Here is a 15,156-nt window from a genome sequence, read left to right as displayed (position 1 = left end):
GGGCTGGGAATGAGTGGATCTCCTATCCAATTACATCTCTTTTTTTAAAATTGTCGTATTTCCTATTTATACTTTTCTTTTTGGATTGTTTGTGCAAAGTCACAGTTCAACACAGTATAGCACATACGGACTCACAGTCAGCAACCGTACTTGGTCTGCTCATAATTGTCAGTTTTCGGAATTTTGGTAATCCCATTGCTACTTATCTTATCATCAGAATGCTTCAGTGAACCAGTTGTCACCCACCATTTGTCCGCATGGTCCACGTATGAACTTGCTGACCTGCACTAAGTGCAGGGAGGCAGGGACTGGGGCAGAAAACCGGTTCTGAATTGGCCAGCTGACTAGTGATGAACATGGGGGGGCTGCAGTGGACCATGTGGGGGACCTCCATAGACCACCAATGATCTGCGAACTACAGTTTGAAAATCACTAGCCTAGGGAGACAGCATGGTCATAAAACCCAAACTCTGATTTCTGTCATTGTTCCTCTGTCTCGCTTGAACCACAGTCTGCTCTTTCCTGGTTAAAACTGGCAGGGGGAGAGAGAGATTTGGAGAGTCATCTCTTTTGACTGTCACCTAGCCTTCTCTGCTTCTATGGATACATATCACCAGAAAACCACAACCTATCAACACTTATGTGTTAACATCTCAGAGCAATCCACATTTATAACCCTGTTCACAAAAATTTGACAGCAAATTCATTACATTATTATTTAATATCTATTTTCACATGATTTTTTTCACTGTCACTGACTTACATTCCTGAGCTATAGAACTAAAAATAAGCATTTCAAAGTACACAGATTTTACTGACGTGGATATACTGAGCATTTTTTTCACATCCAGGAATGTTGATTGCCCAGTGTTTAAAAATAAATTAAGAAAAAGACTATACTTTTACCAAAGTTTGCTTAAAACCAAACTGCATAGGTCTTAATTAGATATGGATTAAATATATTATTTGTTGATGATTTAACACAATAACAATGTATGCACAAATTCTCCCTAATAACAAAGGAAGGTAGTAACTACACAGACATAAATTATTCACAGCAAAACCATCTGTCTTTATTTGCAATCTCTATCTGAATTTACTCAAAGCATAATAGTTCTAGTCTTAAGTTAATTGTATTAGATTAAGTGACAATCTATAAATAAAGGGAAAAAAATCTTACCTTTTCTAAAGTTTACCATTGTTTCATTGGGTCCTGAATTTCAAACATGCAGACACAGGCCTTGGGAGCGGCTGGATCATGTGGTATTTCTAAAATTAAATACATACTTGATAGTTAAATTAAGGTTTGACCTTAGTCAACTGAAATACAAGCAGCCTACAGGAAAGTATGACACACAATTACTCCAAAGTCTCATCAAAGGTTATCTTAAGTTTAACAGATATAATAAAATTATGTGCCCCATGATGGGCTCATCCTATTCCTGTTAAAAAGACAAATTTGTTTCTTTATTTGTTTCTTTATTTAATTTAATATACTGCTGACTATTCAATTCTCTCGTGGTTTGCAATTTAAAAATGACTTACTGTATGATGTTAAAATTATGAGATGTAAATTAAACTGATCACAACATTCCCATTAATTGTAATAAAGAGTAGACTGAATTCAGCCAGATTCTAAATGCTGTTTGGACCACTTCAGTGAGGAGCTTCACTATGCAAAATATTTTGGAGAGCTGCACCCTAAAACCATCTGCAAATTTGTAGGTAGATACAACAGGAGGAAAGACTGTACCCACAAACACTATTAAATTACTGAATCCAGCATTCATCAACAAGAGTTCTCTAGACTTCAAAGCCTAATATTCCTCCCCAGTGTCTGGGATTTTGGCACACATTTGGAGCATTCCTCATTATTGTCTATGCTATGGCTTACTACACTGTACCTGGGGAAACCAGAGATTTTCCAAGTCTCAAATTCCAGAGAACTCTCCAAGTTTCTATTTTCACGCTAGAAACCAGGAGACTGTGAGTTCTTAGGCACAAAGCCAGATGGGTTACCTTGGGCCAGTCACTCTCTCTCAGCCCTAGGAAGGAGGCAATGGTAAACCACTTCTGAAATCTTGCAAAGAAAACTGCAGGGACTTGTCCAGGTAGTCGCTAGGAATCAAGACTGATTCAAAGGCACCCCCACCACCCCAAAAATAAAAAAATCCAGAACTGGGCTGCAAAAATCCTTTGCTCCCCCTCTAGATTCCCAGTGAAGAGAGTGAAGTGAAGAGAGTCGCTTTGAGCAAGATGGGCAGTGAAAAAATTTGAAATATAATAAATAAAACTTCGCTGCTTTCTCATGGTCATCCAAATTGTTGCAGCCCAGACTGAGAGCCCTAATCTTCTACTAAAATCAACAAGGAGTTACTTTGTGACTCGCAAAAGCTTATAATAAAATTGTCAATCCATTATCATGAACGTTTATTGCAAACTTGGCATGTGTTGTTGCAGAATAGTTGAAAAAGACAATCCATGCAGATAAAATTAACCTTTTGTTTGAACTCCCGATACAGCATCAATTGTCCAATCTTTTTAAATGACTACTACTCAATATTATTGATGATGATGACGATAATGCGCTTCCTAATGGAATGGAGCTGAACTTCTCAACTCCAATCTCCAAGTAAGAAAGACTGGTTTTCTCAACCTCCTCTACTTTAAGATGTGTGGACTTCAACTCCCAGAATTCCTTAGCCAGCAGAATTCTGGGAGTTGAAGTCCATCCAATTTTAAAGTTGAGGAGGCTGAGAAACACTGAAATAGTCCCGCCGCTGGAATCAATATCACTTCCTACTCACCGCCCACTCTGAAACCGCGGACCAATCAGCAGCTTCCCCAACAAAAGCAAACACAATCCCTCCCGTCAGCCCCACCTCAACACATTCTCCAGCGCACGCCCGATGGGCGGTGCTTCCCCCCCCCCCCGCCAGCCCTGCGGCGCACGGTTTCGCGCATGCTTAAATCGGGAAGCAATCCACTTCCACGATAAGTTTTGTTCGTTTCCTGGTTTTGGCGCATGCGCTTTGCGCTGTCCTCGGACTTGCCCTCTGCCTACGCGAGGCAGGAGAGCGTCTTTCAGCGCCCGTTCCTCGGCGCTGGCGGTTGTGTGAAATTGGTTTTGTACTCCTTTTTGCCTCCATGCAGTAATATAGTGGCAATGGCGGGAGTCCTGAAGAAGGTGAGAGTCGAGAGGGCAGGGGGAAGGACCCGCAGATACGTTAACCAACATGAGTAGTTCCCAGCCTTCCTGGGATGTGCATCTTCATGCGCCAGGTGCCCTAGAACAAGAGTCGAGGAATCGCTGGTCTCCGCAGGAACATCCTAGCGCAGATTTTTCCCTTCCATCTCGAGGCATTGGAGTGCTCTCCTAAATTTGACTTTGCTAACTTGATGCCCTCCTAATTCCCAGCCAAGCATGGTCCTGCTGAGCAGCACGGAAGGGGCATCCTCTCTTAAGAGCCCCGTAAGAGAGCTGGAGTGATGGTGACCAAGTTTGAGTCCCCTCTTAACCATGGACGATCCCTGGGGGACTGTGGGCCGGTTGCTTTCTCAGCCCAACCTACTTCACTGGGTTGTGCTTCTGGGAATGTATGCCACCTTAAAGGGAAAATGGATGCCAATCTCATAAGCACGTGCTCTGACAGTCTCCTGTCAAAGCAGGCATCCTCCCCATCCCTTATTCCAGCTCGTAGCCTTTACTCCCAGGGAACTATGTACAGGTAGTCCTCATTTAGCAGCCACAGTTGGGACTCACAACTTGGCCATTAAGTGAAGTAGCAGCTAAGTGAAACTGTGCCTGTGCTTATGGTCTTACTTCAGCTTTCCTTTGCTTTAAAGACCTGCGAAGGTTGTAAGTGGAAGGCTTGTTGTAAAGTTACTTTTTCATCACCGTTGTAACTACAAATGGTTGCTAAACGAGGCAGCCACTAAACAAGGACTGCCTTACAGGAGCGCAGTTGGCTCACAAAGGCACATTTTTCAGTCAGTCGCCTTGCCTTTATGGAATGCAGAACGTCCTACCTTATGTCTACTACCGGATCTTAATTTGATTGGCCACCCCTGTAACTGGTGTAGTTTTCACAATAATTGTGCTGAGCTGTGGTCTTCTAATTGCATTTTCTGTGTTATTAATGCTATATAAACCTGAAGTGAAATTTTCTTTGTGTGCACACATGGGTGCAAGCACAAAGGGATTATTTGTTTTTCACTCATCCAGATATGTTTACAATCTGTTGTTTGCAGCCTGTGTCATTTTTCTATTCTTTTGTCACTTGTCTTGTTGGTTCACAGGCACGTCCTCTACCTCTTGCTCAAAGAAAGGGAAAGGTCTTGTCAGAAATGTGTGGGCCGTAAAGACACCCAGTAGCTACATCACCTACCATCCATTTCTTTAGGCACAGAGTAGTCCTCAAAAAAAAGACCCAGTCTCATCTAGTGGTTAAGGCACCAGGAGAGCATGAGTTCTAGTCCCGCCTTAGGCACAAAGCCATCTGGGTGACCTTGGATCAGTTACTCTCTCTCAGCTCTAGGAAGGAGGCAATGGCAAACCGCTTCTGAAAAACCTTGCCAAGAAAACAGCAGGGACTTGTCCAGGCAGTCTCCAAGAATTGGACACGACTGAACGGATTAAAAAAAAATCCTTAGGATGGGGGATCGTGGCTCAGTTGGAATCCAGATCTTTATGCTGAGTGTCTCGCGGTAGTCACTGTCTGTAATCACATTAATACCTCCAGATACCTATTTTTTGTGCACATAAAAGGTAGTTGCCTTTGTTTCTTGCTGAATTTTTTTAGAACGGGAAAAAGATAATTTGCTTTTTAGTTTGTTAAAAGAAGTGTGTTTAGTTTGTTTAGATATACAGTTGGTTAAATTAATCTGATGTGATCATTATTTAAAATCCATTTTGGACTAATGTGGTTATTAGGATGGACCAACATGACACAAAATTGTACAGGAATTTTCACACTTTGATTTACAATGGCTCTTTTGCATAGTATAAAATTAATTTTAGCTTTTCTCTATAACTGTACATTTTGAGGCTCAAACAGCTGACATAATTTTTGGATTTTTGTTGGTATGTTTTGTTTTTCATTGTTTGTTTTCTGTTGTCTTGCTTCTCAGCCTTTTAATGTGTCCTTAACTTCATTAGTTCTAGAGAACTTAAAAAGTGCGTATATAAGTAATATCCAAGTGTGTATATAAGTAATATCCATAAATAAGATGTTTTAGGAATGCTGATTCTATCCACATGCAAATTTAATTGATCATTCAGATAAATGAATATGATTTCTTGATTTAGACTACTGCTCAACTTAATTTATGTTTCTTCATCTCTACAGACTACTGGGCTTGTGGGGTTAGCTGTATGTAACAATCCACATGAAGTAAGTATAAGATACTTTATCATGTTTCAGTAATGTGACAAAGCTGTATTTTGTTAGGCCATTAACTGGGACTGTGCCTACATTGGAATTCTCTTCCCTGTAAAGGTCAATTGATTTTATTCCTAGTGATCTTCTCTCATCTAGTCACATTAGAGGTTTGGGATGCTTAGAATTGTAAGTTAAGTTAAACATAAATTGTATCTGAAGGGTGAGGGATGAATTTCCTTGATTTAGTTGAATGCATGAAATGCAGGACTGCACAATGGAATATATGGTATAAACATACTAGAATGTTCCTACCTGTCAATGGGTAAGAAAGGTAGACAAAATTGATTTGAAAAGAAAAGTTCTTACAATCAAATTTTAGAAAAGCAAATATGCGACTGGATTAATACACCTAGATTTATGAAAATAAAACTTTGGTGTATAGAAATTCCTTTAATTCTAAATATGCCTTGAATTTAGGATTGTCAGAACTTCACTGGAAAGTTTTGTAGTAAAAATCTTTCCGTTATAAGCATGGCCATTGAATTGTTTCTCTTGTTTTAATTTGCAGTACATTAATTTGCCAGATTTCATTAGGTTTTAAAATCTTTGCAGTGGATTAATATTGATTATATTCGCTTTAGTGATGCCTGACTTAAAATTACTAGTTACTCAGTGCCATATGATCTTTTCAGCGCCTCAAGATACTCTACACAAAAATTCTTGGTGCTTTAGAGAATATGCCTAAAGATGCAGCATACAGGAAATACACAGAGAAACTTATAAATGAACGGTTTGACATGGTGAAAACAGTAAGTATAAGTTTGAATTAGTTGACACTTTATGAGTCAAATAGCATATAATCCCTTTATCAAATGAGAATTTTTTTGATGTTGCTAAATAGAAATGCTTCTTAATTATGATTTATATTAACATTATTTCAGTTAACTAGGTTTCTTATTGATCAGGTAGAATTTAAGTTTTCAATTTCTATAAGGAAACAAGTTTTTTTTTCCTCCAGATAATCACATGTGAATTGAGAGGGAGCCTGTTACATTCCCTGATAAGAATAGAATAAATTATTGAAAACAAAGGGATGGGCAAGAGGCCCAGATAGTAGTCTGAAAAATATGGATAACTTTGAAGATGAGCCTGACGATTAGCTGTTGCTAATCCCTTATCCTTTCTCCATCCTGTTTTTTTCCTCCTTTTCTGATGTTTCTGCTTTATAAAAATTGAGGAACATATATCCACATATTTGCATGCTTTTGTGTCAAGAGTGGATTGTGTGTGAGATAATGCCTAATTTATGCAGGGGAGAATAATTGCACCTTATTTATCTAAGTTGCTGTATTTTTTTCCCCTTTTAATATAGCTTCTGGTATACATGGACATGTGGCACATGCCCACGTTTTTGATGAGGGGGGGAATTTCCAGGACTGATTTCAGCTGGAGCAGGCAAACTTAGGTTGGCATGGTGGGAAAATTTGATATTATTCAGAGTTGTTATTTGGATTTATATATTTTTTTCTTTTTTTCCTTTTGATGGGGAACATAGTCTTCAAGTAAAGCTTGAGTCTTAGTGACTTGGTGCGTGTGCCCATGTAGTTTCTAGGCAACAGTACAGAAATGCTTTTTGATTGCCTCCTTCAAGGATGTTTTTGACTTCCCAGCATAGCCTATAATTTTAATTTTGGCTGATAGCTTCCCCTTCAAATGCTAGCCTAACCCTACTTAGCTTCTGAGCTCAAAGTATGACCTTAAATTCAGGGTCAACTTCATTTCAGTAAATACAGGTTTTTTGCAAAGGGATGTGCACTTGATGAATACTGTAATTCTCTTCATCATATACAATCAATCCTATACATTAACTGTTTCATTACTGTTAATGAATCTTATGCCAGCAAGTATAGGATAGCAACATTAATTCTATCTACCTTGCATTGTTTCAAGTACATTTATTTGTATAACTTGGGTTGTCTAGAGATAGCTGTGTATTCCCACAAAAATATATCAAATACCAGAACATGGAACTATGATAAAATATTATAATGACATTAATTTTTAAAAAAACTATCAGAAACCCTATCAGAGCCCTATAAAAACCCTTTATTTCTGTTGAATGACCATATTATCAGATTTTTTTTTCCCAATTGAATAAGTTAAATAGTAACAGTATTTTAATTTTTTAAAAATGACATATCCAAGAAGACAACCCTTTTGCTAATTGAAAAGATGTACATACTGAATACAGCTGGCACCTATAGCCTTTATTTTTCTTGTTATTTATTTATTTTATTTATTTATCAAATTTTTATCACCGCCCATCTCCCCCAGATGGGGGAGAAGGCAGAAGTACAGCATTAGCCAGTACTTGGAATATTTTTCATTTGGTATCAGATAGAACAGTGTTTCTCAACCTCAGCAACTTTAAGATATATGGACTTCAACTCCCAGAATTCCTCAGTCAGTCGAAGTCCACACATCTTAAAGCTGCTGAGGTTGAGAAACACTGAGTTAGAAAAATATACTATATCAGAGTTTCTCATTTATTCTTGAACTTACCTGCAGGAACCTAATGTGCAAAACCTGGAAAAGAAACTGAACTCTGGACAGATAGAAGAAGTGATTCTGCAGGTATTTAGTGTTTTATTATGTCAGGTATAAGTGCTTTGGGAAAGTATCTACCCACTATATTGATTATGTAAACATAGCAATGTGGCCTGGTAATTTTTTTTCCTGCACAAACTGTTTAGTTAGAATCAGTGTCAATCAAAATCAGTATTTTAAATGAGTAATTCTTAAAGGTTTGGTTTTTTAATTTCTCTTTTGAAATGATTTGTGAAGGTAACTCTTACCAACATGTGTGCTAATTCATTCTGGAGTGCCATCTTTCAGACAATTTTAAAATAAATTGTATTTTGTCAACAGGCTGAAAGTGAACTCTCCTTAGCCAGGAAAATGTTGAAATACCGTCCTTGGGAACCTTTAGTTGAAGAACCTCCGGAAAACCAGTGGAAATGGCCAATATAATTAGCACTGTTTCAACCATCGGCATAAACAGAGTTATTTTATTAAACGAATGTATGCTGGACATGAATGAAAATTGTCTTTAATGCTATTTATGCAAACTTTATCTGTCTCAGTATAAAATGGAAGATCACTGTACACCACTCATCACACAGTAGGAAATGGGGTACATCATGTTTTTCAGTGTAATGTTAGATTCTTTGAATATCTACATGTATAGATATCTCTGTAGGCATTTCAGAACTTCCTGAACTCTTCTGCTAAAGTATCTGTGAAAATATATACATTTGTCCATTCAGAATAAAGGACAGTATAAAGAGTATATTTTTGGTACAGTACTTTAATGTAAACTATCTGCACTATGGCCCTAACTGTACATTCAAAGGGGAAAACAAATAAGATATATGTTACACTTTATTATGCTCTATTTGAATTTGTTCATGCAGCATTCTTGAGAGAAATGCTACATAGGTTCTTCAATGAACTGTATACTTTATATGTATCATCCATACATATACTCACATGCAGTGACTTCATCACAACTTCCCCAGCCTACCGTATACACATTCCTGAAAGAGGGAAATTAAAATTTCAACGTTTTCACTGAGGGTAGCAATGACAGATTGCTAGATCTGTTTTAATTTGCTTCTCTGAAAAGACCAGAAGACCCCATGGCTCCTTTATCCATATGTAATGAGGGAGGGACATTTCTTGAGTATCTTTGAATGTGTGCTTATGTGCCTGCTGAAACATTTAATATATTTCTAAAGGGAACAGAACTTTTTATTTATTTTCTGTAAACTGGTACTACCCTCTATCTTTTCCATCTTGAACAGTATGGGGAAATGATGTTTCAGAATCAACCCCATTACCTCGAATTATGGTTTCAACAATCTATAACTCTCAAACCTGAGCTAACCGTGATTGTAGACAAGAGGAAATAGAGAGCAATTACAGACTGAAGGAGTAGGAACAGCAAAATAGACAAGGAAACTAGTAATATAATGTACTGATGTTTTGATGCAATTGGAACTGTTATAGTTTTAGACCTATAATCTTGAAAATCTATGTGGTCACTAAGAGTCAACAACTTTATGGCACATAATAATCTTTATAAATAATATATTCTGCAAACTAGTGACATTTAAATAACTATAATTTGAGTGTGCTGCAATTGATCGCTAAATCAAGTCCACTTAATTGTGTGTTTTTAAAGTGCATATTTTAGAAAGAGCCACAAGAGGGCCCTGTATATATGGTGAATATTCAGTTCAGGATTGGGTTGGTTAAAGGTGAGAATTCAATGCTGAGGAGCAATTAAAATCACTAACCAAAACAAGTGTTAACTGTATTTGCCAGCTGTAAGTTTATAACTGCATAGAATTTTACTGTTAAATTGGACTGGTTTTCATTATTTGTTTAGGGATAGCTGACATGTTTGTTTCTACTGCTTCACTTGAAAATAGTTATGTATTTTGTATCACTATATTAAACTTTTGGAGTAGTTCTTAGTGCATTTTTTGAAATTCCAATAAGCTGCAAAGAATATGAGACAATACGTTACTAAAGTGGACCTGTGGTATTTGTATGTTTTTTTTTAAACATGTATTGACACATATAAGAGATGCACATTTAAACATACTTACATTAAAAGATGCCCTCAAGTTTGGCTAAATTCGTGATTACATAGCTATACCCATTCAGGGTCTTTGGAAATGATTTGCCAGTTCCTCCCAGGATACTTTAACTTTCCCACTATAGTACAGGTATTAACTGGTGGTCTCCCGTCCATCCCAGTACTAACCCAGGCCTTACCCTGGTCTGTTTTTGAGCCCTATTGGCCGAGTCGTGCCACTAGCTGGCATTTTAACATTTCCTTGCTCAAATGCAGCCTCAACAAGGCATGTTTTAAATAGAAAATGAATTCGATTTGATGTCTGCTGTTGTGCAGCCCTTCGTTCAAGCAGGGAGGAATCCAGATTCGAGAACGAACCTTCGCTCTCTTTTATCAATTGAACGTAGATGTACGTCAGCCTGGGAGAATGCACGTGACCTCATCAGGCTTCAAAAGCATGTTTTTACCAAAGTTTTCAGGAAGCCGAGTTCTCGCGAGAGTTCAGAGTGTGGTGGTTGCTATAGTTACAGAGGGAGTTCTTTTCTCAAGGGTTAAGCCGCGGCTCGCTCCGGGGAAACTTGCGTTGAGGTAAAAATGGGCTCGACTTTATTTTTATTGTATTTGATCAACAGAGACTTTGAGAGAGGAGTCGGCATTGAGATGGGGTTATAGTGAAAAGAAACAGCGACAAAATGATAGCCGTATGATCCACTAAGCCCGGTACTATAACTCCCAACATTCTTTTCTTAGGGACTTGGTTTAAAGCGCTCGACAATAGCGGCGGCACAAAGGTTTTTGGGATGGGGATCAGCCGATGTGAAGGTGCCGGCTTCCCCTTCCCCTCCCTCGAAAACAGTGACATGCGTTAGTGTGGCATCCTGGGAATTGTAGTCTAAGTATGGGAGCGGTTTCGGGAAGGGCGAGAGGAAACGATACTTTAATTCTTGCAACGCCTTGCACGAATGTAGTATTACTGCTTTGAGAACATTTTAACTGTATTGTTTTTAGTGTATAATTTCCTGTTTTATTTTTCATTTCTTTTGTAGTCAGTCTGTTCTTTTTTTCCTTATTAATTTATAGCCCCGCGCTTAGTTTCTTAGTTTTGGTCTTTTAATATATAGTTCTTTCAATAAGAGTTGAAATTGGTTCGCTGTTCTTGTTCTTACTGGGATGCATTGGTTTAAAACTTCAATAAAAATAATGTTAAAAGAGAGAGAAATGCGATACTCTTTCTCCTCTCCCTTTTCTGCGTGAGAAAGTTGCCTTTATCTGGGTAGGACTACCAGAGCTGGGGGTGCAAAAATGTGGAAGATCAGAGAGGTGGACTATTCTGTATGGCTCCCTTTTTTGCCTGTCCAAAGTGTTAAAATCTCACAACCAAAAAGATTTTGCCCACTGCAGGTGTAATTGATTGGTGTGATATCTTGTTGTGATTACAGCGTGGTTTGTTGTTGTTAGTTGCCGTGGAGTCATTTATGACTCATGGCAACCCTATGTATAACAGAACGAAATGCTATTCGGTCTTGCGCCATATGCCTGACTGTTCCAATGTTTGCATCCATTGTTGCGGTAATTGTATCAATCCATCGCACTGAAGGTCTTCCTCTTTTCCGCTGGCCCTTGACTTTACCAAACATGATGTCCTTTTCAAGCAATCAGTCTTACTTGAGGATGTGCCCAAAGTATGAGTGTCTAAGCCTAGTTATCTTCGCCTCTAGGGAACATTCTGGTTGTATTTCTTCTAAAACTGATTTGTTTGTTCTTTTGGGCAGTCCATGGTATTTTCATTAATCTTTGCCGACACCACAATTCGAATGCATCAATTCTCCTATCTTCCTTTTTTAATGTCCAACTTTCACAGGCATATGTGGCAATTGAGAAGACCGTGGCATGAGTCAGATGCACCTTTGTTTTTAAACTGACATCTTTACTTCTGAAAACTTTAGATAGGTCTTTGATGGCAGATTTTCCCAGCGCGATACGTTGGTTGATTTCTTGATTACTACTTCCCTTGGCATTGATTGTTTATCCAAGTAGACTGAAATTGTTGACAACTTCAATTTCTTCTCCATTTATTGTGACATTGTTTATTGGTCCATTTGTGAGTATCTTCATCTTCTTCACATTCAGGTGTAGTCCATATTGCTGACTACAATCTTTGATCTTCATCAGCAAGTACTTCAAGTCTTCTTCACTTCCAGCAAGCAAAGTTGTAGCGTCTGCATATCGCAGGTTGTTAATGAGTCTTCCACCAATTCTGATACCCCGTTCTTATTTGTACATTCCTGCTTCTCAAATTATTTGTTCAGCATACACATTGAATAAGTAGGGTGAAAGTATACAACCTCGCCACACACCTTTTCCAATTTTGAACGACTCAGTATCACCATTTTCTGTTCTAACGACTGCCTCTTGATCCATGTACAGGTTCTGCATGAGTACAATTAGGTAAAGGTAAAGGTTTCCCTTGACGTAAAGTCCAGTCGTGTCCGACTCTAGGGGGCGGTGCTCATCTCCGTTTCAAAGCCTTGGAGCCGGCGTTGTCCATAGGACACTTCCGGGTCATGTGGCCAGCATGACTCACGGAACGCCGTTACCTTCCCGCCGAAGCGGTACCAATTAATCTACTCACATTTGCATGTTTTCGAACTGCTTGGTGTGCAGAAGCTGGGACGAGCAACGGGAGCTCACCCCGCCGCGTGGTTTCGAACCGCCGACCTTCCGATCGACAGCTCAGCGGTTTAACCCGCAGCGCCACCGCGTTAAGTGCTCTGAAATTCCCATTCTTCGTAATATTAACCATAACTTGTTATGGTCCACAGTCAAACACCTTTGCATAATCAATGAAACAGAGGTAAACATCTTTCCGGTATTCTTTACATTCAGCCAAGATCCATCTGATATCAGCAACGATATCTCTTGTACCACGTCCTCTTCTAAATCCAGCTTGGACTTCTGGTAGTTCTCTGTCAACGTAAGGCTGCAAACATTGTTGAATTATTTTCAGCAAAATTTTGCTAGCATGTGAAATTAATGAAATTGTTCAATAATTTCCACATTCTGTTTGATCTCCTTTCTTTGGAATGGGTATGAATACAGATCTCTTCCAGTCAGTTGGTCAGGTCGTTGTCTTCCAAACTTCTTGACGTAGAAGAGTAAGTGCTTCCACTGCTGCATCTGATTGTTGAAATATCTCAATTGGTAATCCATCAGTTCCTGGAGCCTTGTTTTTCGCCAATGCCTTCAGTGCAGCTTGAACTTCTTCCTTCAGTACCAATGGTTCTTGATCATATTCTACCTCCTTAAATAGCTGACCATCGACTAACTCTTTTTTATACAGCGATTCTGTATATTCCATCTTCTCTTAATAAATACTACCCGCATCATTTAATGTATTGCCCATAGAATCTTTAAGGATAGCAACTCAGGGCTTGAATTTTCTCTTCATCTCTTTCAGCTTGAGAAATGCTGATCATGTTCTTCCTCTTTGATTTTCTAACTTTAGATCTTTGTATAGTTCATCATCATATTTTCCTTATCTTTTTGAGCTGCCATTTGAAATTTTCTATTTAGCTCTCTTACTTCATTCTTTTTTCCATTAGCTTTAGCTACTTGGCATTTAAAAGCAAGTTCCAGAGTCTCAACTAACATCCATTTGGATCTTTTCTTTATTTCCTGCCTGTCATGTTCCCCGTTGCAAGGCATAAGTGCATCACAACGGGGAACATGCACATCAGGAAAGAGGAAGGGATAACCATTATCCTTTAAACACACACATCATCCCTTAAGCACCCAAACCCATAAATAAATCAACAGGACAATAGAACCGCACCTCGGACAGGATCTGGAAACCATTAACAGATCGGGGAAACTCCCACCCATTACCCCGGGGGACGCACCTGCACCGGACGAAGGCAAGGAGACAAAGGGGAACGTCAGAGATTGCCCGAATCTCCCAGCGTCGGACCCATACCAACGCTAATCACCCATCCGGACCTGGCTTGGGGGACAATAGGGGGTGGAGGAGAACAAGGTCCACCACTGAGGTATAAGCGGGAGACCCTGATACCACACCCGCATTCCCGTATTTTTCTCCGTGTGCATTCTGCTTCAATAAACCTGGAAATCCTTAAATCTTTTAAATGAGTCCGTGTCTTATTCAGAGCAAGGCTGCCCTGACACTGCCTTTTTAATGATCTTTCATTTTCTTCACATATTATGTTCTTAATGTCTTCCCACAACTCTTCTGGTCTTCGGTCATCAGAGTTTAGTGTATCAAATCTATTTTTGAAGTGATCTCTAAATTCAGGTGGGATGTTTTCTAAATCATACTTTGGCACTCTTGGGCTTGCTTTAATTTTCTTCAGCTTCAGCTTGAACTTGCACATGAGCAATGGATGATCTGTCCCAAAGTCAGCTCCTGACTTTGTCTTAACTGATAGTATTGAGCTTCTCCATCATCTCCTTCCACAAACATAATCAATTTGATTTATGTGTAATCCATCTGGAGAGGTCCATGTATATAGTTGACTGTGTTGTTGGAAAAAAGTGTTTCAAATAAATAAATCATTGGTCTTACAGAATTCTGTCATGCAATTTCCAGCGTTGTTTCTGTCACCAAGGCCAGATTTTCCAACTACTGATCCTTCTTCTTTATTTCCAACTTTTGCATTCCAATCGCCAGTAATTAACAGAGCATCTTGATTGCATGTTTGATCAATTTCAGATTGCAGCATTTTGTAAAAGTTTTCACTTTCTTCCTCTTCAGCATTTGTGGTTGGTGCATAAATTTGAATAATAGTAGTATTAACTGGTCTTCCTTGTAGGCATATAGATATTAGTCTATCACTGGTGGTGTTGTACTTTAGAATTGATCTTTAAATATTCTTCTTAATGATGCATGCCACGCTGTTCCTCTTCAATTTTTCATTCCCAGCGTAGTATACCATATGACTGTCAGAATCAAAGTGATCAATGCCAGTCCACATCAGCTCACTAGTGCCTAAGATGTCGATCTTTAGGCATTCCAATTTATTCTTGACAAACTCCAATTTTCCTTGATTCATACTTCATACATTCCATGTCCCAATTATTAATGGATGTTTGTAGCTGTTACTTCTCATTTTGACTTGT

General features: G+C 38.8%; 1 protein-coding gene across 1 annotated transcript; it reads left to right on the top strand.

The window, feature by feature from the left end:
• Positions 1-2,998: 2,998 nt before the first annotated feature.
• On the top strand, positions 2,999-8,472 carry NDUFA5 (NADH:ubiquinone oxidoreductase subunit A5). Its single transcript, XM_063309560.1, has 5 exons — positions 2,999-3,187; positions 5,349-5,393; positions 6,074-6,190; positions 7,950-8,015; positions 8,310-8,472. Exons 1-5 carry the CDS (start codon positions 3,026-3,028, stop codon positions 8,409-8,411), a joined length of 492 nt encoding a protein of 163 aa, XP_063165630.1. The 5' UTR covers positions 2,999-3,025; the 3' UTR covers positions 8,412-8,472.
• The last annotated feature ends 6,684 nt before the right edge of the window (positions 8,473-15,156 follow it).

This window comes from Candoia aspera, chromosome 7, assembly GCF_035149785.1.
Source record: "Candoia aspera isolate rCanAsp1 chromosome 7, rCanAsp1.hap2, whole genome shotgun sequence".
Lineage (NCBI taxonomy): Eukaryota > Metazoa > Chordata > Lepidosauria > Squamata > Boidae > Candoia > Candoia aspera.
Note: the sequence above shows the minus strand (reverse complement) of the source record. Positions and strands in the feature narration are given on the sequence as shown.

Coding starts and splice junctions, on each gene's coding strand:
- NDUFA5 (XM_063309560.1), top strand. CDS start 3,026: ATGCGCTTTGCGCTGTCCTCGGACTTGCCCTCTGCCTACGCGAGGCAG. Junction 3,188..5,348: donor TGGCGGGAGTCCTGAAGAAG/GTGAGAGTCGAG, acceptor TCATCTCTACAG/ACTACTGGGCTTGTGGGGTT. Junction 8,016..8,309: donor TAGAAGAAGTGATTCTGCAG/GTATTTAGTGTT, acceptor TTTTGTCAACAG/GCTGAAAGTGAACTCTCCTT.